Source organism: Phaenicophaeus curvirostris, chromosome 12 (genome assembly GCF_032191515.1).
Source record: "Phaenicophaeus curvirostris isolate KB17595 chromosome 12, BPBGC_Pcur_1.0, whole genome shotgun sequence".
Lineage (NCBI taxonomy): Eukaryota > Metazoa > Chordata > Aves > Cuculiformes > Cuculidae > Phaenicophaeus > Phaenicophaeus curvirostris.
This window is the reverse complement of record NC_091403.1, coordinates 6,819,376-6,841,901: the sequence shown is the minus strand read 5'-3', so window position 1 is coordinate 6,841,901 and position 22,526 is coordinate 6,819,376. Positions and strand designations below refer to the sequence as shown.

Here is a 22,526-nt window from a genome sequence, read left to right as displayed (position 1 = left end):
TAAGTGTGCCAGCAAAAGAACGCTGGAGGACAAGAAAATGCTGATTTATTAATGGTCAGCTTCAAAGGAGGATACTGACTGGCCATTAGATCTTCGTGTCTACTTATAGTCTGGGAAACAGCTCTTGTTTTTAATAACTGCTGTTAAATAATAACAAATTACAGGGCTTAGCATTATACTGAGATGTATCTGATTTTATTTTAAATCAAGGAAATGGCAATAATTTCTACAAATATATGTAGGTGAACCTTAAGGAAGCACATTAAGATCAATGCAAGGATTAAAAAATACTATTTATAGCTCGTGGAAGCATTGCTCATGTGTTCACATATGGCTTTGCCAAGCAGCAAGCTTTCATTGCATTTTGATGCCAGCTAGAGGATACCATACTGGTACAAAACAACTTGTGTCATTCCAGTTTTATTGAACTAAGCTGACACATTCTGGAGAGTGTAATTCCTGTATTTGCAAGTGAGTTTTTAAGGCAAGAGAACTCAGGGGCCAATAGTCCAAATAAAGAAGGATAAAAATGTTAATTAAAAGATTGATTAGAAGCTTCGTCTTTGGGACTTCTGTTAATTTGCTGAGGGAGCAGCTTGGACCGTGCATGCCTACAGTCCTCCAACAGCCTTAAAACCAACCTATTCTGTTTCTGAATTTCTTATTAGCTGAGAGTATAAGACCTAATAAAAGATGCTGTATTTTAAATCACAGACTGCCTGGTGCACCACAGGCAACATAATGTAGTTCATATGGAATGACTGGGGGTCAGGAGGCCACGTGCTAATGATCTGCTGAGGATTTGGGTGGATTCTCCAGCAGCACCAAAGCAGCATGCAAAGAGCAATTAGTGATTAGTGTCCATTCCACTTACAAAATGGAATACCAGTACCTCAAAAATGGAGCTGCATTTTGTGCTACGGCCTGTTTATTCACCAACAAATAATCTTAAGAGGGAAAGAGGCATGTCAGAGTAAAAATAGTAGGCATTATCGTGAAAGTGAGTCTGTCAGTGTGCTATCTGACTTAAATTGTAAATGGCAAGGGTGTGGCTTCTCAATAAGAATCTTGTTAATCATGTGGAAATTGAACTGCTAGCTAAATATCCTGGCAGAAATGTAGGAAATGTGTGCTCTGTCTGGAACGCTGCTGTGCCTCAACACATGCAGGGATAGAAAAGTAAATAGCTTCACAAAACAATCACTGCTAAATCATAAGAACATGCTGGTAATGACTGATAAAAGAATTTCCCCTCCTTTGCTTCTCCAGCTATGCAATAACAGACCATTTTTAATTATTTTAAAATAAATTAAAGTATAAGATTCTTCAGAGAGCAAGCCCTGTCAGAATTTCAAATCCTATGTAAAATAGGTGTGTTGTAAGTAGCATCTTCTAAGGGTTAATTAATTAGTTTTGGTTTGCAATTACTTTCACAGAAAAGATGTGAAGAACGTTGCTATTGCCATTTATTGTATATTTCTGAAATACATAAATGTGCAGAATGAAACAGGAAAGAGCTACCTCCACAACTAGAATGATTAAAAATGTCTGTGTGATGTTTCTATCAGTTGTACGCATCGCCAAGTTAGGATTCTGAAAAATGTCATTGAATCATTTTGATTAGCAGGAATGTTTATGGCAACAATATACTGTAAGAAATGATTACAATACATTAACAGAAATTAATTTCATAACTATGAGTATTATCACTAAAAAATAGGAAAAGTATATCAATATAGTTGAAGGCGCAAGAAACGTAACCTTAATACTCCTGGATAACTAACCAGCACAGCTGAATGTGCAAAATAAAGGGCTCACATATAAGAATTACTCACAGAAATGACAGAAAAATTTATGAATTTAAAAATTCTGACAAAGTTGCTTACTATGGTCAGTTTTACAGGTGAATTTATGACAGAGAAAAAATAGCAATTGATCTTATTTTGGCTTTTTTATCAACACTACATAGGCACTTTACAAGACAAAATAAAAAAATCTTTGTCCCTTAGTGTTCCTCAGATCCAAGACTCTGAGTTTGTTTCCTGTGAAGGCGTGGATCCAATGCACCAAAACCTGCAAGGTTATGTTGCCTGCAGACTCCACATTGCACCAGCACAGGTTAATGCACAACGTAAAGAAAACAATAATAATCACAATAAGAAGACCAAGGACATAACTTTGTTGTTGTTGTTAAGAACTGTTATTACAAATTTATACATTTGAATGACTTTCATGCTACTACTAATTCAGTGATGAGAATGGTAATACACATGTCATTTACAGCATGACATAGGGGATTTCAAGAATCTAATGGAGCACTGAAAGGAAAAGATGTCATCAAAGGGCCCCAAACAGGAATTTTAATCAGAAACAAACCTGTAATTTACTCTGAATTATTCTCTTTCCTCCTGAAGCCAAGAAAGGATGCTAACCACTTATGAGAACAATTGCTAATCACTGTAAAAAAACATGTGCCTGCTAAAAAACTCTGATCATAGCAACAAAAAGCTCCTTAGAACGTACACAAAGCTGAGTTCAAGTGGGGAAAAGAAGGAAAGGGAGGAGAATTTAAATAATTTCAGGAACAAATGATTAAAAACAATACACTTTGTAACTCAAATCCTTTTGATGACTCTCTCAGAACTGGCCTCGTTTCACTGGCAGGGAAGGCCAGGGTGGCTGGGCAGGCATTCCTGTGACTCTGAGACTTCCCTGGCATCACAAGCACCTCAGAAATCCCTGCAGTTTGATCAGGACATTCTCTGGATATTCTTCAGTACATGTAAGCCCACTTTGTCCTCTCTCTCCCTGCTGGCAGGTAAAAGAACCTCAAAACTTGGAGAGTTCTTCCTTTATGAATTTCCACAGCAAAAATTCACCAGGTCAGTACAAACTTGCTCAGGCCAATACACAGACCGTAAAAGTGAGTTGCTCAAAAAAGTAGACACCCCCTGACCTTCTGTTTGCTGGCTAGTGATCAAGACAACCTCCACAGCTGTACTGTCAAACTTTTGTCTGCAGCCCTTGATTTGTAGCCATTCTGTCACATGAGATCAAAGAAAAAGTCCTCCTGGCGCCAGTTTGCATGGCTTTTGTTATATTGATGCTTTTTTCTATATTAATTTCTGCTCTATTTCCTAGATAAAAACTGAGCATATCAAGAAAGCAAGCAACGTGATGGCATTTTGGTGACATTCATGTGTAGCCCCTTTTGGGAAGAGCATTGTATATTATTTCTGATCTGGACTGGTGAACACAGTCCCATGATATCGCATTTAAAAATGGCTCTGATCCACCTACTGATAATGCCAAAATAAAACTAGCTGATTTTTTTAAAGAAGGAAGTTGGCACAGATATTAAAAAGTGAAACAAAGTTTGAGGCTCATTGTTTACATGCAGGAAAGCCCAGTTTCAAAAGGAAAACTGTTACTTAATATTTTCTCAGTTCTCACTTCTGAAACTGTTTAAAATGCATTTGGCTTTTTGTCCATCAGATCTGACAGGCACCCAGGTCTCATCTCTCCTTTTTTGTTTTTTTTCTTTTCTATGTCTCCTTTCATTTTTTTTTAGACTTTTGATTTCTTTCATGTTATTTTTACTTCTGTTTCTTTCCTCTCATTTTTCTCTCAACTTCCTCTCTCAGCCCATCTCATAGGTCTTTCCCGGTTTTTCTGTCTTGCACAGCTTTGTTTCCTTATGATTTGATTTCTCAGCCCTGAAGCTCCCTTACATATTCCACCTGCCTCAGCCATTCTCCTTTCAGTTCTTTGGTGTACCTTTCCCTCTTTTTTCCTTAACCCTCTTCTATTGTTAACTTCCCCTAGGTTCACTTTTTACAGCCTCGGTTCTCTAGCAGCAGAGTGGTCACGTCTGTTGGCTCTCTGCTGACAGATCAACCTGAGTGAACACAGAAAGGTAAAAGCAGAAAAACAGCAATGAAGGAGAGTCTCACAAATATCCAGATCATATCAGGACTGAAAAAAAATGCTCCCACAAATATTTGTGTCCATGGTGTCACAGTTTCCCTCATGATTTTTTCCATCCCCACCCCTACGCTCCTGGAGGCAATCGGGGCGTCTCCCACTTTCCCTTCTTTGCCCACCTTGGGACAAGAAAAGCGCAAAGGCTTCCTTCTTCCAAGGCAGCAGTATCATTTTATTTTTAAATATAGCCTCTGTGCAAAGCTACTTGCTGCTTTCTGGTTGGTGTACTATGTCTTCTTTTGCCCTTTCCTCCTATCGTTTACCCTGCTGAAATTGCTTCCATCTTGCTCAAGGTTCTCTAAAACTTGTTCTGCGAAACAGACCACGTTTGCCTGGTCTCAGTTTTGTCCTAATTATAAACCTCAATGCAGAGCGGTGACATATTCTGTTCCTCTTTTAGCCACATGCTTCCATAAATGCTGACAAGTCAGGAGCTGTGATAAACAGCTTTCAGCTCCGCGATTCAAATTGCTGCTGTATTTACATTAGAACTCCAGTAGATGGCAAAAGGATCCACTTTATTTTTCTCACGGACTGCATCTGGTTTGACAGGACTGTGACATAGTTGGATAACCTAAATAAATATTCTTAGAGGACTTACAATGTTCTTTGTCCAAAACTAGTATATCTACTGAAGGGAGGAATAAATCATCAAGAAGAATTCTGTGATTCCCTTTCGTGGGTTGGCAGAATAAAAAAATTGAGGTGCTAAGGGGCATGGTTTAGTGTTTGATAGGAATGGTTGGACTCGATGATCCGGTGGGTCTCTTCAAACCTGGTTATTCTATGATTCTATGATAAGAATGGAATCTTGGCCAGCTTGCAGTAACAAAGAATGTGATTGTAACAGGAGTTTAGCTTGTTTACTAGTTGAAACAAGGACAGTCCCTCAGCAGGAACAAAGGGCAGACCTGAGCTCCCCAAGAGGAGACAGTGAGGAAGGAGAGAAGTTAAAGAGCATCAGAGGATTCTGAAGACACAAAGGAACTGTGATGTACATTTGAGAGTGGATGATATGAGTTGTGTGTATGTTTAACCAAAATTTCCTGAATATGTAACCAGTGTTTCTTGGAATCTGTATGAATGTGTACGTTTAACGAGTATAAAACTCCTGTAACCGGCCTCAACGGACACACACATTAGGTGAAATGATTCCCTGCGTGTGCAGGGTCGTACTATGTATTAAAGCAACACCTGCTTACTCATCGAACTGGCACTGATTATTGAGTTTGGCCTTCTTCACGGCATCAATACTCGCTGCTTTTGCAAGATGCCCTTTTTAGGGCATCCGGTTCAGCGCTGAATTGTAAAATAAAATTATTATTGCCTTTTCTTTGTCCTTTTTCAACATTTTACCAGCGTTTCTCACAAGCAGAAGGGCTGCACGGCGGTTCGTGCGGCACCTCCCGCCGCTCCTACCCCCCTCGCGGCGCGCGCGGCTGACGCGCATGCGCGGAGCCCGCGGGTCGCGCGGCGATGACGTAGCGGCCCCTGAGGGCGGCAATGGCGGCCGGTGGCGGCGCCGGCTCGGGATCCGGGGCGGCCGCGGAAACGGCCGCCGGCAGCGGCTCGGAGCCCGGCGCGGGGCTGCAGCAGGGGCCGCTGTACAACTGGCAGGCCACCAAGGGCTCGTTGCGGGAGCGCTTCGCCTTCCTCTTCTCCAACGAGCTCCTCAGCGACGTGCACTTCGTGGTGGGCAAGGGCGGCCCCCGCGGCGGCGGCGGCGGCGGCGGGGCGGGGGCGACCCCCGGGCCCGGCCAGCAGCGCATCCCCGCCCACCGCTTCGTCCTGGCGGCCGGCAGCGCCGTCTTCGACGCGATGTTTAACGGCGGCATGGCCACCACCTCGGCCGAGATCGAGCTGCCCGACGTGGAGCCCGCCGCCTTCCTGGCGCTGCTCAGGTGAGGCCCCCCCGGCCCCCCCGGTCCCCTCTTCGCGCCCGCGGAGGGGGATGCGGAGCAGGCAGCGTCAGACCGACCCGCCAGCGGGGTGGTTTCTTCGTGCTCTCCCCCTGCCTCCTTTCCCCAAGAAAAGTGCCCTGATTTGAGGGCAATAGTTGTCGGTTCAGAAAAACGCTTCCATGCTGGTGGCTGTCTGCTTTGGCATTTTGACTCCGGTTTGTGTTTTTTTTAAGTAAGATTATGGAAATCAGCGGTTCCTCTGAGTGCTGGAGTTATCCATCCACTGTCTAATAATGCCTAAGAGGGGACAGAGGCTGTCGTAGCAATCTTTTCATTCAATGCTTCCTCTGAAATCTTATTCATCTTACCATTCATTTTAACATTTTCAGCTGTGGCTATAAATTGTTCTGTCTTTATACCAGAGTATTAACCACCGTAATCACGCTTACTTCAGATACTTTTGGGTGCAGAGTGAACCTGCAGCAGAAGGCGGCAACTAACTGATTTTTACAAACAAACCACCCAAGTGAGATTGTGAGCACAGTCAGTGATGGCAAAAAAAGCTTGCAAAATGTGTTGGTAATTTCCAATTCAAACAGAATAGGATCTGCTACTTCTCATGCTCATAAAACTGATGAGTTTACCATTTCTTTTTACTCAGCGTAGTGGGAAATAAATTTTATGGTGTGCATAGAAACAGTTACTGATACAGTGTCTTTGTGCATCAGGCTGTGGTGTGGTAACATAACTGAACTGCTTAACCTTGAGGTTTTTCTCAAAGAAACTCTAATACTAGTCAAAACCGCTGTAAGGTATGTTGAACAGGTTTCTGTAATGAACATTTGGGAAACAGTGTTATTGCCTGGAAATCGTTATGTAGTGTCTCAAAGCTTTCTGTAATGGGAAAAGGTCCAAAGGCTTAGCGACTTTCTCTTTGTTTTGAGGCCTAATAGATAAGAACAGTGAGAAATGTTAGCTAATCCTTTTAGTAATCTCAGACACAGGAGCTGCAACAACTGATTTGAAAAATAAACAGTAAATCACCATGCAGCAGCAAAGTCTCTTTGTTGCCCTTAGCAAATAAACTGTATTTATTTTGTAGACTCTTGGCAAAGAGGGAGTGGCAAGGTGAAGAGTTTGTTTAGCACAGTGGGAAGTAGTGGGAAGTGTCTTAAGCAAAATGTTTTCAAAGGTTAAAAGTACGTGACTGTGCACATCTATGTGTTTGTCTATGTGTGTGGAAAAAGCACTGGACAGTGAAAAGTGGATGTGAGAGAACTTTGGCTGCATAAAAATGGAAACAAGGAAACAAGAGAGTTCTAAGTGAAGATAAGGAGGGGATGGTATTTGAAAACCGTAGGAGTGAATGAAGAGATGTTGTTAGAAGCAAACAAATGCCATCTTGTGTTGGTAGCGCAACTAGTACGTAATGGCCAGGGAGTTTATGTAAGTAAACTGATTATAGTTGTATGTTGTCTAAATATCACCACACTGAACTGTTGAAATATCTTGGATTTGCTGTAATCTTTGATATTAAGTATGTGGCAGGTTTTTAGGACATTCTTCCCTATTATATATACTTTTTTTGAGCTTATATTGGAACAAATGTAGATTGCAAAGTTTTGTTAAAAATATGCCTAAGGAGAACAGTACAGACCAGTACTGTAATGCTTCCATGCTCATTTACCCTGTTTTTTATAAGAAAACTTTTTTTTTCCTAGTGTTAGCCAGAAGAGGCAAGAATTATGCCTTGTGCTGTTGGTCACTTTTATCTGTCATTAGTAAATTGGTGAGATAATGATGGTTGGCTTGTATAGGACCTTTCTTTAATCTTTGCAAAGATCAACTAGAGGTTTATCAGCTAGAAATTGAGTTGGGGACTTTGAATGCACATAGCAAATGAACATCAAGGTACAGGAAAAGTTTAGGTGATGCAAAACCTTTTAGGGATAATTTACTAATTATTTGGTGCTCATTTACATTTTATTTACTCATAGTTTGTTAGGTTCTGTCTTCAGTGGAGTGTTTCATATAAATCTACTGACAAATGTTACTTGTAAACTAAAATCAAAGGAAAAAAATATATGAAAGTTTTTCTAATTCTCGTAAAAAATGAAATTAATTTGTATCTATCCAGTGAGACCGAGTGTCTTTTCTCTGTCCTGTGATGTTAAATTCCATCAGTGTTAGTGTTTTGTCACAAGATAGATGGTAGTCAAGAATTATGTTAATGAAGGAGAATAAATGGTTCCACTTCTAACTACTTTTAATATCTGATAGTCACCAAGATAATGGAAGATCTGGGGGGTTTTAATATTTTCTTTTGGTTATATTTGTATTCAATTTAAAATCGGCTAGTTTCTACTTTTTTCTGACAGAGGCTTCTAGAATAATAAATTGGTAGGGTTAAGGTGTTTAAAAGTAATGAACAGAAACTTTAAATTGATGGCACCACTGTAATTCCAGCACTAGTTTCTTTTTTTTTTTTTTCCCCTGGAGAAAATTGGATAGTCCTCCTTGTCTGTGGGCTAAAATCTTTTTAAATTTGGCTGGGGAATGGGGAGGAAACTTTCTTGGAAAACTGAGCTCTAAGGCTTAGAAAGAAATTACTGTGGTGTGTATTTTGGCTTATCATGCAGTATTCTTCTTGCCTGAAGAGTTTTCAGAGATGGAGTGGTTTGGTTTTTGTTTTGGTGGTTTTTTGTTTTGTTGGGGTTTTTTTATTAAAAAGCAGCCAACTACTTCAGTAATTTGAGAGATAAATTCTTAACAGCTGAAATAATGTCAAAGACACAACATTTGAATCTGCTTCCCAATTAAATATCTTTTTTTTTGGTACATTTCTAACTGTAAAAATTGAATAGCAGTGATCAAGAAAATGAAAGTTGTCGCAGTAGGTTTTTGCTTTAGGGTTTCACTTTGCTTTTAGTGATTTTTTTTTTTTAAATTTCACATTTAAAAATACACTTTGCAGTAATTTAACTTGTCCTTCGATCATGGTATAAAGGAAAGTGATGACACGGCACAAATTTAGTAGTCTGTTTTCCAAATGTCTTCGCAGAGTACTTTGGCAAGCGGAGTAATTGAGGAGTAATCATGACTAACTGGAAAGAGGTTCCTGTGTGCTTTTATAAAGGTGAAAATATTTCAGCTGTTGGGAAGATGCTGAGACTAGTGGAGAAAGAAGTACTGCCCTGAGAATAAAGAAAAGTGGCATAAAGCATTTGAGAGGCTTATGTAAAGTGAATGATTGAGTGGTCACTTGGAAAATTGTTCGTTTGGTCACTAAAACTGTGCTTCCACTATGCACATATGCACACGTCCCATCCTGGGTGACGATAAAATCGATGTGTGTGTAAAGAGCAGGTTATTGCTATTCAAAGGGGCGGAGAGGAAGGAAGAAGGCAACAGAGAAGGGTAAGTGATCTTGAGCCTTATTGAGTTAAGTGAAGGAGGATCTGTGGTATAAATATCAAGGTGTGCACAAATGGGTGAGTTAACATTGAGACAGAGCTGTTGGCAAATGAGCAGAAGGACTTTCAGAAGGAAGACACACCTTCCTCTTTTATGCGTAGGAGATTGCATCACGATTGTTCATCCATATACTTAAGGGAAATAAAGTTATACAGTGTCCTAGAGCAATGGACTTTACTACCATTTTTCAGAGTTTTTACAGCTGCCTTTTAACTTTGCAAATGCACAGACTGCTGTGTTTGGCTTTGAAAATCCCGGAGAAGTATTTGCATTGTCAGGAACTTGAAATTATGTTATACACAAAACCCTGACAATATGACTTTTAGTGTATTTGGACACTACTTGTCATGAGTGTTCTCCAAGTTTGTAGCTGCACCACATGTTCTGGGACTGAAGTTGTTATGCTCTGTGGTGGCTGATGTGTAGAAACAAATAATGAGGTCAACAGGGTGAGCTTCAGATACTGTACAAATTTTGGTTGTCAGAACTCTAATCACTTCAGTGATCCAGACATACGGCAGGGGAATGATTGGAGGATAGAACCACAAGTGTATTCTCCATGGGATGAAAAAGCATCCTGTAGCTTATATAAATGTCATGTAAATGAAAATCCTGCATATATATGCACTGTTACCACATTTGAATCCCTGTCATTTGGCCACGTAATTGGTTTCTGATCATATGAGGAAATAGTGTTTAATTAAACTCATTCTTTCTACAACTATTTGATGTAAATCCAGTTTGAAGAAGTATTCTAGAGCATCAGTCACATTTCCTAACTGATATGAAAACTGGCTATTTGAATAAAACGGAGTATTGTAATGATAAATATGTATGTGTTGGTAGGTGGTAGCAAATTTAATGATGAAGGCTATATTTAGTTGTGTGTTAGCAATTTCTGTGAATTAGAATATTTTTTGAATATGAGAAGTATAAACAGCGAAGAACTTCAGGTGAAATTTTCATTCTAGGTTTCTGTTACTTGGATCTGTCCTTGTTGCAAACAGGTCTGAATCCATTACTTTCAGAGGTTTCTTTGTTAAATACAAACTAGCTATTGTTAGGTTAGAAACCCTTCTAAACACACCTTCTGTCTCTACTTGTTGTTTGCCGTTCATTTTGAGAAAGGTTTGATCTTCATTGTGGAATTCTTGCGTTTGCTGAAGTGCCCTGGTTTATTATGTTTAATCACCCGTGTGTTTGGGACAAATGTATTTTTGTAAATCACAGGCTATTCTTGATTATTATCTGAAAAACTGATGAATGTTGCTAAGATTATCTTCAATGTCACCTGCAAGAAAAGCTATTTTTAAAAAGTCTTTTCCAAACAGGACCTTAGATCTTATCTTGTCTGGTCTTGAATAACAGCTGCTAAGTAAACATTTTTTCTCCCAGTTTTGGTGGAGGTTTCTGTCTTTTGTTTGCAACTTATGCTAAAATCTCAACCAGTCATTCAGCCTCAAACAGTGGAGACAAGCCAGGGTGTTTTGCTGTGGGAGGAATAGAAGAGTCAAGGTCGTGTGGTAGAATGTTCCTCCCTTTCCTGTCTTCTGAACAGTACAGAATGGTAACTTTGACATAAGATGTTATCACAGTATAAGTCCTTGACACTATTCTCATGGTGGGGAAGCTAGTGTGTGCTGTCAGTAAATTTAAGTTCACTAATGTAGCTGTAGAGGGTTATGTATTAATACTTTGAAATACAGCTCTTCCGAGTGAATCAAAAGAGCATGCATTCATACGTGAAGTAATTCTGCAGCTCAGCTGTTGTTTACAGTTTGGTAGCTATGTATAACCAGTACAGCCACATCAGTCTTGGCAAGTAATACATATTTAAAACAAATGTATGCCATTGGGTTAACGTAATATCCTTTCTTCAACCATTTAACTGGTTTATTCATTTGTAAAAATACAAAATGATCAACTGCTGCATGTTCACAGCACGAATCTTTGACCTGTTTTCTAAATGCGAAGAGACTTATGTTGTGCTTGATAGCCCTCCTCAAGATATGGTTTTATGGTCTGTATTTGTGTATTAATTTCTAGGTTTCTATATTCAGACGAAGTTCAAATTGGTCCAGAAACAGTCATGACAACGCTATACACTGCTAAAAAGTATGCAGTCCCAGCCCTGGAAGCACATTGTGTGGATTTTCTAACGAAGCACCTTCGAGCAGATAATGCCTTTATGCTGCTTACTCAAGTAGGTAAATTTAAACTTAGTTTTGTTTTACTAGGGAAAATAATATTTGGGGAAAAATTACTAGACATTACTTTGCAATAGATTTGCTACCACAAGTCTAATTTATTTATGAAAATATCTCGTTGCTTAATTAGCATTTTTACAGATTCAGCTTCTGATTAATGTGGAGGAAAGGTGCTTCTTTTCAATATTTTTTTTTTAATATGTAACAGACCGGGACATTTCATGTGGTGCCAGTTTATTCTAATGTGTTGGGGTGAATCTCTTAATTGTTTTTCGTTAAAACCATGCTTTAGTTCACTATAGTGGATTTGATGTGTACTTGTTTTAGTTATATTACCAAAACTGCAAACATAAGCATGAAGGAATACTTGCATGTAATTAATTCTCCTTAATTATGTACTCCTTTGAGAATTTAAGTGCTCTTTAAGTTATTAACACAAAGAGTACTTAGGCAAAGCAACCTATTTTTATTTATTCTATACTATAGTAAAAATACTTGCTTTTTAAGATTAGTCATTTGTCAGCTTTATACTTAACATGTGTTTCTTAACCTTTTTAGGCTCGTTTGTTTGACGAACCTCAGCTTGCTAGTCTTTGCCTCGACACAATAGACAAGAGCACCATGGATGCAATAAGTGCAGAAGGCTTTACTGATATTGATATAGGTAAGTTACTTTGTGTGGGCGTGAGAAAACTTTGTGACAGTAACCCAGGGTAGTTTGCCTCCCTCACTCAAGTATGTAGGATTCCAGGCACATCTTAGCTCTTTGTCACAGTGACCTGGGGTAGTGTGATTTTCCCCTCCTCTGCACTCACCTTTGCATGGGCACCAACGCAACAGCCAGCTGCAGGTCTTGGAATCTGGACAACAGCATCTGCGTTATATCAGCGAGTTTGCTAATGAGCAAGGCAGGACATTGCATAGATACAATACGTTAGTCAGTGCAACTTTTATCCACTCCTGCAGTGCTTTGCTTTGAGCTTCACTCCCAAGCAGAATTCCACTACGTTACATCCCTATTTGTTTAGTGTCAGTGTCCCAGGGCTCCCAACGTGGTAACCCTATGCTTTCATTTTAGGCAAAGCTTTCACTTGCTGAGTGTTGTGCCCTTTCTTTGAGGGATCCACACCTGCTTTTCACGAGTAACAGGAGCCATACTGTCCTGTTGCTGTGTGGTACTTAACCTAATCAGAGTTGCACAGGTCAGGTATAGTTTCTGAAATCCTTTTTAAGGAAATAAATATCTAAACTGCTGGTTTCTAGGTTTCATCTTTTGTGAAAAGTTAGCAGTTGTAAATTTGCACACTTAATTGTATTGTTGCTACGTGTCTAAGATTGTACTCCAATTCAGCTAGACGGGTTGAAAACCTCAGACTGAAGGGAGGGATTGCAGCTGATTAAAGAAACTGTAAAGTCATTGTTAACTCATGCTCAGTAGAATTTGTATGCACACTGTGAGTGTCCATCTCTACTCTTGATAAGTCCCAATTTGTTTTTACTTTTCCAATAAAATATTTTCTGTGACAGCAAACATGCCTTGCATGTATTCAGGGCATATAAAAATTCAGAATATGGAAACACATTGTTTTTTCAGGCGTCTGTGTTGTGACAAACTGAGAATTCTTGTATACCTGTTTTTCATGAAATGCCAGAACAAGGATGGGAAAACTTGCTTTTGTAAAACACGTGCGAATACCTTGCCTCACGTCATGTGTTCCACCCTCAAGCTTTGTGGGTGGCAAATACGTCAGTGTTTAAGATCACTTTGATGTATCTTTAAACTGGTTTTGTGTGCATCACTGCTGCTTGTGTCTACAGTTGATCCAGACCAGCAGGTTACTACTCAAATAAGAATATGAGAGCGTCATCATGAATAACTTGTTTTTTCAGTAGTGTGCATTCACCACTGGTCACTTCCAGTTTTGATCTTACCCTAGCCATGGAAATTCCTTAGGACATTGGTTATCTCTACATAGATCATACATGGTCGCACTGTTAGGAATCTAGAAGAAAGTTCATATGCTTTCTTCATTGCAGGAAAACGGTTTTTTAGTTTGGAGTCTGTATGCCATTAGGAGATTTACATATACATAAGATACATTGTCTTATCTTTGTCTTAATATGGATGTTCTTAGTGTTTAGTAAACATTTTGAGCTTATGCACGGTGTAGCACAGTTTTCATTCAAACCACTAACAGTCTGTTAAATTTTTTTCTTTAGACACATTATGTGCAGTTCTAGAAAGAGATACCCTTAGTATTCGAGAAAGTAGACTCTTTGGAGCCGTTGTTCGCTGGGCAGAAGCAGAATGTCAAAGACAACAACTGCCTGTGACATTTGGAAACAAACAAAAAGTCCTTGGAAGAGCTCTTTCCTTGATCCGTTTTCCGTTAATGACTATTGAAGAGTTTGCAGCAGGTGAGTTTTGGGGTTCTTTGTCTTGGTATCAGACCATGTCTCTGCACTGTTCACCTGTGAGCGTTTAGATGCTTAACACTGTTCTGTTATTGATGTCACACTAATAAAAGTTGTGATGCACAAAAAGCAGAATGTCCTGGAAACTACTCTCTGGCTGTTGGAAAATACTACCATCATCTTTGATTTGTGAATAAATATGGTTTAAAAACACCAGTTGGAGTAGTTCTTCAAATCATCTTGGAAGTCTTTTTTTTGTTTTGTTCTTTTCACAGGCCCTGCTCAGTCTGGAATCTTGTCAGATCGGGAAGTAGTAAATCTCTTTCTGCATTTTACTGTCAATCCTAAACCTAAAGTAGATTATATTGACCGACCAAGATGTTACCTTAGAGGAAAAGAATGCAGCATTAACAGGTTCCAGCAAGTGGAGAGTCGCTGGGGCTACAGTGGAACAAGTGATCGGATTAGGTATGGCTTTTGAGACTACTTGGAGGAGTGGCAGAGAAGTGTGGAAAGAAAGGGAAGGTATTACTCAACTTCGACTTTTTGCCATAAGATACCGTGACAAACATGCTGGTTCTGTTTGGGCAGGTTAGATCTTTCTCTTTTTTTAGAATAACTTAAGACAGTTGTGCACAAAAATGCAAAGTAGAGAAGAACGAAGTTTAGAAGGACTGGATGCATTCTAGAGTGATTTGGTGTTAGCTGCATATTCCTTTGTAAAATACCAGATCTTGATCTGGTTTTATTTTGGAGATGTTCAAAAGAATCCAGTTGGTTTTTTGTTTAGTAGTACTGAATGTTTTAGGGGATTAGCAAAAGTTTCACTTATAAAGCTGATACCTTACAAAGCATTTTTCTTATTATTGAAATCTAACTAGGAAGTGTTGTTGAAAAATAAATGTAATTTTCAATTTACTTCCTTACTCTTCAGTGGGAGTTTTTCCTGCTCGGCTGGGAAGAAGGTAACACACCCATCACAGCAGTTTAAATTCCTTTCTTGGCTTGTGTCTTACTAGGTTCACAGTTAATAGAAGAATATCCATAGTGGGATTTGGATTGTATGGTTCTATTCATGGACCCACAGACTATCAAGTTAACATACAGGTGCAGTATATGCTGTCTAATTAGGTTTATACAGAAACTAAGTTTGTAGTGCTTGCAATAGGTTGGTGTATATTTGGGTAGCAGCAACTGATAGGCCAGGAATCTACTGAGCAAGTGGTTAGCAAGCTTATGAAATGGTCAGTGATAGCATCTAAAATTGTCACACCTGCTTCATGTCCTGATATGACACTTGCCTGGTTTGACAGGGTTATTGAAGACACCATGACAATTGTTTTTCCTATTCTTGTAGCCATTTTGATCTCTTTTAGCATGCTGTGGTCAGCATTGTGTTCTGGGGGAAAAAAAATAAAGCATGTTTTGCCTAGAATAGGCGCTCATCTCACTTGTGCAATATTAAAAATTATATGACAATGTAATAACAAAATATTAAAATTAATAGGATTCTTGTAAGTGCAGTAATCATGAGAAATGTTGATGTTACTGTAAAGCTCTGATATCCAACTTCTGCAAGAGGTGTTTGGCAGTATGGATCAGGATTGCTATCCAAAATGAGAAGTGAGGCATCTGCTACTACTACATCTTAGCTAGTAATTCATGTTTGCCACTAAAATTGAAGGCAAAAGAAAATAATATGTAGTCTGAGTGTAATTTTTATACTGAATCTAGAATAGAAATTGTATGAAATGTAGCAATGCAAGTTCCTGTTTTCTTTTAAGAATTATACCATTGACTGCTTACATTATCTGTGAAAATTTGTTTTCTAAATGAGCCACAACCATTCAGTGAATGTGCTTCCCTCATGTGGGCAGCGTGTGTTTACAAAGATCAGCAAATCTAGGTACAGGGTTATACGTTGCATGTGAAGGTTAGAAGCTGAAGTTCTAAGTGCTATTTTTCATCTCCCAAGCAAAGACTGGAGCAATGTTGAGCATAGCCCACAGGGTGGACAGTCTGCATAAAACTTGCAAGCCGTTATTCAACATGCTGCTGGGTTAGCCCTAGTGGCATTGGGAAATTACACCTACTTTTCCATTCTGATATTCCGTTATCCTTGCAATTAAACTGGGTGGAGTAGGCAAGTATTTGCTTGTATTACTCTAATATGCATACAATAAGAAACTTTCTCCAGCCTGTAAACCAAAAAATTCTATTTTCATATTTTTGTACAGATAATTGATTATGAGAAGAATCAAACACTAGGACAAAATGATACGGGATTTAGTTGTGATGGAACGGCCAGTACATTCAGAGTTATGTTCAAAGAACCTATAGAGATTTTGCCAACGGTCTTCTACACAGCTTGTGCAACGTTGAAAGTAAGAATGCCTAACGATAGAGAATAAAATGTTATTTTGGTGCAAGAGTTGTTCTTCCATTCATCTTCTGTTGGGGAGAGTGTCTTCTAGGTCTTGAATTTCTTTTTAGTGCTAAAGAAAGCCATAGTTAAACTCCACAATAACTTTTAAGACTGCTACCTCTCTTCTGTGCCTTCCCGCTTTCTGGCTCAATGTAAAAGTTAGAATGAGTCCCGATGGAAGTCACTGGTTCTATGTTGGCAAAAGCACTATCTAGAATACTTCATCTGGCAGCTCACTATCAAAATTCAAGTTAGAATTAGTTAAGTTAGTTAATTCTATTGGTTAGAATATCCTTGATAAGAGTCAAGAAAACTGAAAGCTTTTTTTTTTTTTTTACCACTTCTTATATTCTAGTGCTGAAATACAGGAAAGAATTATTTGTTCTAGGTAAGTCTCCCCTTAACATTAGGGACAAAACTATTTATTCAATGTGTTCTCAAAAATCTTTTAATTTTCTTTTAAATGTAATTCCCTATACAGACAAAAGTTGAGTGGGTTGGAAAAAATTGTTGCACATCAAGCTGAGGCTGGGATCTAAGTGAGAATATAGATAACTTATGTGTGACTAGGAGAGATACTAGAAAATAGTTATCCATTACTAGTTGGGTAAAACCAAGTGCTGTAAGTGTACTGCCAGGGAACATTTATATAGACATAGGGAACTTGTTTTTGTTGTCTGTGATTTTGTATCTAGCTTACATGCTGTGGGTACAGAAACTTCATACTGTTAAAATAACCTAAAGCAGCAGTATTCAAACTTAAACATTTTATGGGTCTTGCTGCACATTTCCATTCAGTAGCTCATCTCCTCTGATGTTTTTCAGGGTCCTGATTCCCACTATGGAACAAGAGGTTTGAAGAAAGTGATCCATGAATCTCCTACTGCTAGCAAAACATGCTTTGTCTTTTATAGTTCACCAGGCAACAACAATGGTACATCAATAGAAGATGGACAGATACCAGAAATAATATTTTATACGTAATTTCACGTGATCATCTCAAATGTGTCTGTGTATCAGTGGACTTAGCTCACTAGTGGCAGCAGTTAAATTCTGTGAAGTTACATGACTGTAAAAACCAAACTAACTTGTTTGAAAGGTACTGGGAAAGCTATTTTCTCTGCATCGTTATTGGCAGAATGTTATTTATCTCTTCCTATTAAGAAAACTACAAGTGGAATAAATACTCTGTATATTGAAAAGGTTATTTCAAACAGTGTCTTGTGATTAATTGCTTTGTATTTTCACTCCTTTGTTTCTCATGTAGTAAAAATCTTTTCTTTAACTGGAAAATCCTTATATGTTATGAACTTGTTTACCTTTTTCCCCAGCCTGTCCTAAAACGACAGTAAAGCTGCTGCTGTAGTCCCAGCCTACGCTTCTTTCCATAAACGACCTTGGAATCGCCCTATGGACTTAAATTGCTACTGTATTTTTAAGTACATCAGCAAAGCTGGATTCCTGTTGCCATTGTAACTTTTTGGATGAGCTGTGGAGAATTAATGGACTAAGCACTGCAGACAGCATTTGTGGCTGCACTGAAGAAATGCGAAGTCAATTTCAGCAATAAACAGATTTTTCCAGAACATCTCTTAATTCAGAAGGGCTGTTTTGGAACATGGAGCTGGTTATGGAAATAGCCACTGTATATACATATGTGCCTCTAAGAAAATGTATAATGTGAAAATGAGAATACAGACTTTTAATTATGGTATTTTATCACTGGACGTTCCAATACTAAAATAGTATAAACTAAGGATTATTTGTGTTTAACTGCTTTTACAGCTTGCGTCACTCCGCTTTGCTGCCAGTATGTCATGTTTGCTGTTTTGCAGCGTGTTATGCGCAGGAGAACGCGTACAAGAGCCTGTAATGAGTTGAGAACAGTGAGGAGAGGAGGGGGGTCATTTTTCTCTTCCCTGTCTTCCGTAGGTGAAAGGCTGAGGGGGGGCGTGGCCTGCGAGGGGCGGGGGTTTCAGTGGGTGGTTATATAGGGGCGTGACCGGAAGTCCTTTACCGGAAGTGGGATGCGGGCGCTGCTGGCGGCGCGCGGCGTCGGGCCCATGTCCCGAAAGGTTGCGGGGCCGCCCGGGCTGGGACGGGGGGAGCGAGAGCGGCAGCGGCGCCAGCGCCCATCGCGCCTCTTCCTCTCTTTCAGGGAGCCGGGAAGGGCGCCGGGGGACCGGGCGCCGCCGCGGGACCGGTAGTGGCGGCGGCGGGCGGCGGCGTGAGGGTGGCAGTGCGCGCCAAGCCCGGCGCCCGCTGCAGCGCAGTCACAGGTGCGGCCGCTCCCCGCCTCCCCCCGGGCCGAGGAACGAGGCGGGAAGGGTGTTCTTCCCAGCTCCGGCTCTGCCTTGAAGGCTCTGGAGCTGTTGGAGCGAGTCCAGAGGGGGCCACAAAGGTGATCCGAGGGCTGGAGCGGCTCTCGTACAAGGACAGGCTGAGAGAGTTGGGCTTGTTCAGCCTTCAGGAGAACTTGGAGCAGCCGTCCAGTACCTGGAAAGGCTGCAGGAAAGCTGGGGGAGGCTGTTGACCAGGGAGTGCACAGGTAGGACGAGGGGGAATGGTTTAAGCAGAAAAAGGGGACATTTAGATTAGACATTAGGAAGAAATGTTTTCCTGTGAGGGGTGGTGAGGCCCTGGCCCAGGTTGCCCAGGGAAGCTGTGGCTGCTCCATCCCCGGAGGGGTTCAAGGCCAGGCTGGTTGGGGCTTTGGGCAGCCTGGTCCAGTGGGAGGTGTCCCTGCTCATGGCAGAAGGGTAAGACTAGATGATCTTTAAGGTCCTTTCCAACTCAACTCACTCCATGATTCTGTGATCTCCTAGCTGAATAGAAAACAGTCAGAAAAAGAAACACAGTATTTTCACTAAAATTCTTTCAAAAGCCTAAGCATTCATTTTTTGGAGACAATAACTAGGTTTTCTGAAAACTGACTCTAAAATTTTTAAAATATTTGTTCTAGATGTGACAGCTGAGGCAGTGGGTGTAGCTATTGCTGCACCTCCATCTGAAGGAGAGGCGAATGCAGAGCTGTGTCGGTACCTCTCTAAGGTGCTAGAAGTGAAGAAGAGTGAAGTTACTCTAGAGAAGGTACTTCTTTTTTTTTTCTTTCAATCTTGCCCAGCTTCAATTAAAATTCAGGATCTTGAAGTTTAGTTGTTGAGTGTAGGGAACTGCTCTCAAATTTCAGTCCAAAAGACGCTTCAAAGGTGTTTGGTCAAGTTGATGGAATGATTCATTGAAAACAAACGTAGTGTAGGAGGAATGACAGCTGATCTTGAGATCTTTAATCAGAATAGTTCTCATCATGTTATCTTTTCCAGATTTGTGTGGTTCATGTTTTCTGTGTTGTTCAAAGCTTCTCTTGTTTTCATGTCAAATACAGTTCACAAAATTTGTGCTTTGCAGAGAGTGTGTGTTGTAATAACTTTTCATTTTTTAAAATAACTCCTGTATTTGAGTGAAAATTCCCTGACAACTGTTGTGCATAAACAAGAGCATACGTTAAGCACTGGGATTATAGCTGGTCCTCAAGACTTTCTTTGTACTAGAATGTAAAGTGTCTTGACTTTGGCGAACAGAAACTCTTTGTTTTATTCATTGCCTTGAATAAATAATTTGTTTTATTAATTCATTGCGCTTAAAGTCACTCTTTCCGGCCACGTTCATTTATAGTTTATGAACATCAGATCACAATGAAAAATTGTGCTTTTTATTTCTGTCTGTAGTTGTTGCAGAAGTCTGTTAAAAGATCGAGGTAAATGGCAACGTGATAAATGAATTGAGCACTGTGTTGCTGAAAGGTAGAGATGTGAAGACTTGCATCTTGTTTTTCCTGCTTCATTTATTTATCAACTTTTTACAGATATCACTGTGTTCTTACCTTAAAGGGGTGTGCAGGTTTTACCTAGATTATTCTCACAAGTGCGAAGCAGAGTTGAACATAAAAGGGGGCAGTGGTTTCAGACCTTCTTAACTGAGTTGTTCTGACCTACAGGTGTCCAAATAATGAGATGCTAATGTTTGTTTTTTCACAAGCCGCTGTTTCTTCTCAGAGCAGCATTGTGGTAAAGTCTGTATTTTACCTGTGGCTTGGATTTTTCCACCATGATCTGCAAGGTGTACACAGCAAGTGAGGTTTGGTACTATTTGCTCTCTTCTGTGCTTGTTGCCTTAGATAAATGCTAATGTTAACAAAACCAATCCAAATCTGGAAAATGGTGAGAAGTGATCCAGTATAGAGCTGAGGTTAGCAGATTTCTGTGACCAAGGGACCTTGGTTTTCATCACCCACTGGCTCTACTGCTTCAAAAATCTATTTTAAATTTCATGCTGTGTTTCTATATAGTAGAGTTAAGGACTTTCTCTTCCTTCAGGATGTCCCTTTTGGGCTTCTGAGACTTCTTGCCAGGTTGCAGGTTAACAAGCAACTTGTTTCACATGGTTTACTGAATTCTAGCAAAGTTGTGTCATCAGGCAATATGAAGTGATGTTGCAGGCTTGCCAGTTCTTACATAAAGTAGTCTTTTTTTTTCAGTGATTCAAACCCAAGTATTTCAAATAGCTGCTGTATGAATCTGAATGTCTTATAGGCTATCTATGATGTGATCTTGTTTAGTTGATATTATCCACCTGAGAACTCAGCTTAAGAGTAATTAATACTCTGGGAAAGAACTCTGGAGGATCTGAGAGAGCACAGTTATCAAATATACATATATATACACCCACTTTTTAAAAACAAAAATGTAAACTAGTTGGAGACTTGCTTCTAGATGATACAAGTGAATTCTGGAAACTTACCACTCCTTGCTTTTCATTCTAGCCTCTAAAACCAACATAAAGAAGACATTTTCCACCCTTCAGGTGACTAGAAGGGACATCGATCTCTCTCTTTCAGCTGCTAATTCCGCATGTGCACACTTTAAGAATTATTTTTCAACTACCTGATTTGTTGGCATTACAGTGAAATATTTTTTTTTTGAATGTGTATTTGGTGGTGACTCTCTGAACGATGTTTTTCTGTGTGTGTCTAAACCAGGGTGGTAAATCACGTGAAAAAGTGGTGAAGATTTTGGCATCGATGACACCAGATGAGATTTTAGAAAAACTGAAAAAAGAGGCTTCCAGATGACCTAAAACAGGAGCTGGAAATGGGACGATGCATCTTGGTAAATGGACTGTTAGTCTTTCTTACGTAAATCTAGTCCTGTTGAGAATATGGGTAATGAATATGGAAAGATACTTCTCCCCCTCACTACCCCTTCTTGTTAATAAAGCTGCTGTGCAGTTGAAGTTTTTGTGTAGGTTTAGTTAGCATTTGCTGAGGCTCCGTATCTGCTCTTGTCACTATAGACTTTTTTTTTTCCCCCCTGGAGAATTTCCTGTTTGTCAGATTCATCTTCTTTCCTGATCACTAAAGGCATGGTTTGGAAAACTTGTTTCCAACTTGTTAACCAAAAGTGAAAGGCTTGGAGCACTATGTGAAATGTGGTATGGAAGGATGAGTCTGCCTGGATGTTGAAGACCCTAAAGGAACTTTTTCTCCTATTTTAGGAGGTACTGGGTGCAATTTTCCACTATGTACATGTATGTACATCTGAAATGAATATATTTGAGGCCAATGTTCTGTTGTTGATTTGGCAAGCTAAAAGCAGAATCACTTGAATAACTGAAACAAAACTAGAAGTTGGCAGTATGAAAAACTGTCCCAGAACCTGATAATTTCATATACTATGTTGCTTTGTAATAGTGTGTAATTAGTTTCCTGAAAAGTAGAGATGAAGTCGTGTATTTTTGCTAAATGTATGTCAAATGTAATGAGTATTTTTAATAAAAGGGGCAAAAAATATTATTGAACTTGGTTTCATGTTTCTATTTTTAACAAAAAAAGGTAACATTAGAATGTTATTTTTAAACAGAGTTTTTTGTGATCTTTCCTTGATTTAAAAATGAGTAGTGTTCCAGCCCAAGGAGAATTGAGCAGTCTCATTTGTAGAACAGAACAAGAAGTTTGAAACAAAATATGCAACTATACGCCAGTCTCAGGGCTAACGAGAAGGCGGCTTAACTTCTCTATTTATCATGCGTCAGAGGTCAGAGTAAGATTTAACTAGTATTCCC

The 22,526-nt window shown here is 39.6% G+C and overlaps 2 protein-coding genes across 2 annotated transcripts; both read left to right on the top strand.

The window, feature by feature from the left end:
* The first annotated feature begins 5,475 nt into the window (after positions 1 to 5,475).
* On the top strand, positions 5,476 to 17,620 carry BTBD1 (BTB domain containing 1). The gene is made up of 8 exons (XM_069867000.1): positions 5,476 to 5,885; positions 11,406 to 11,562; positions 12,125 to 12,230; positions 13,787 to 13,984; positions 14,257 to 14,449; positions 15,001 to 15,088; positions 16,219 to 16,365; positions 17,232 to 17,620. The coding sequence occupies exons 1-8, from the start codon at positions 5,488 to 5,490 to the stop codon at positions 17,388 to 17,390; spliced, it is 1,446 nt and encodes a 481-aa protein (XP_069723101.1). The 5' UTR covers positions 5,476 to 5,487; the 3' UTR covers positions 17,391 to 17,620.
* An 815-nt stretch (positions 17,621 to 18,435) lies between these two features.
* C12H15orf40 (chromosome 12 C15orf40 homolog) lies at positions 18,436 to 22,130 on the top strand. The gene is made up of 4 exons (XM_069866418.1): positions 18,436 to 18,481; positions 18,565 to 18,685; positions 19,369 to 19,496; positions 21,445 to 22,130. The coding sequence occupies exons 1-4, from the start codon at positions 18,470 to 18,472 to the stop codon at positions 21,535 to 21,537; spliced, it is 354 nt and encodes a 117-aa protein (XP_069722519.1). The 5' UTR covers positions 18,436 to 18,469; the 3' UTR covers positions 21,538 to 22,130.
* The last annotated feature ends 396 nt before the right edge of the window (positions 22,131 to 22,526 follow it).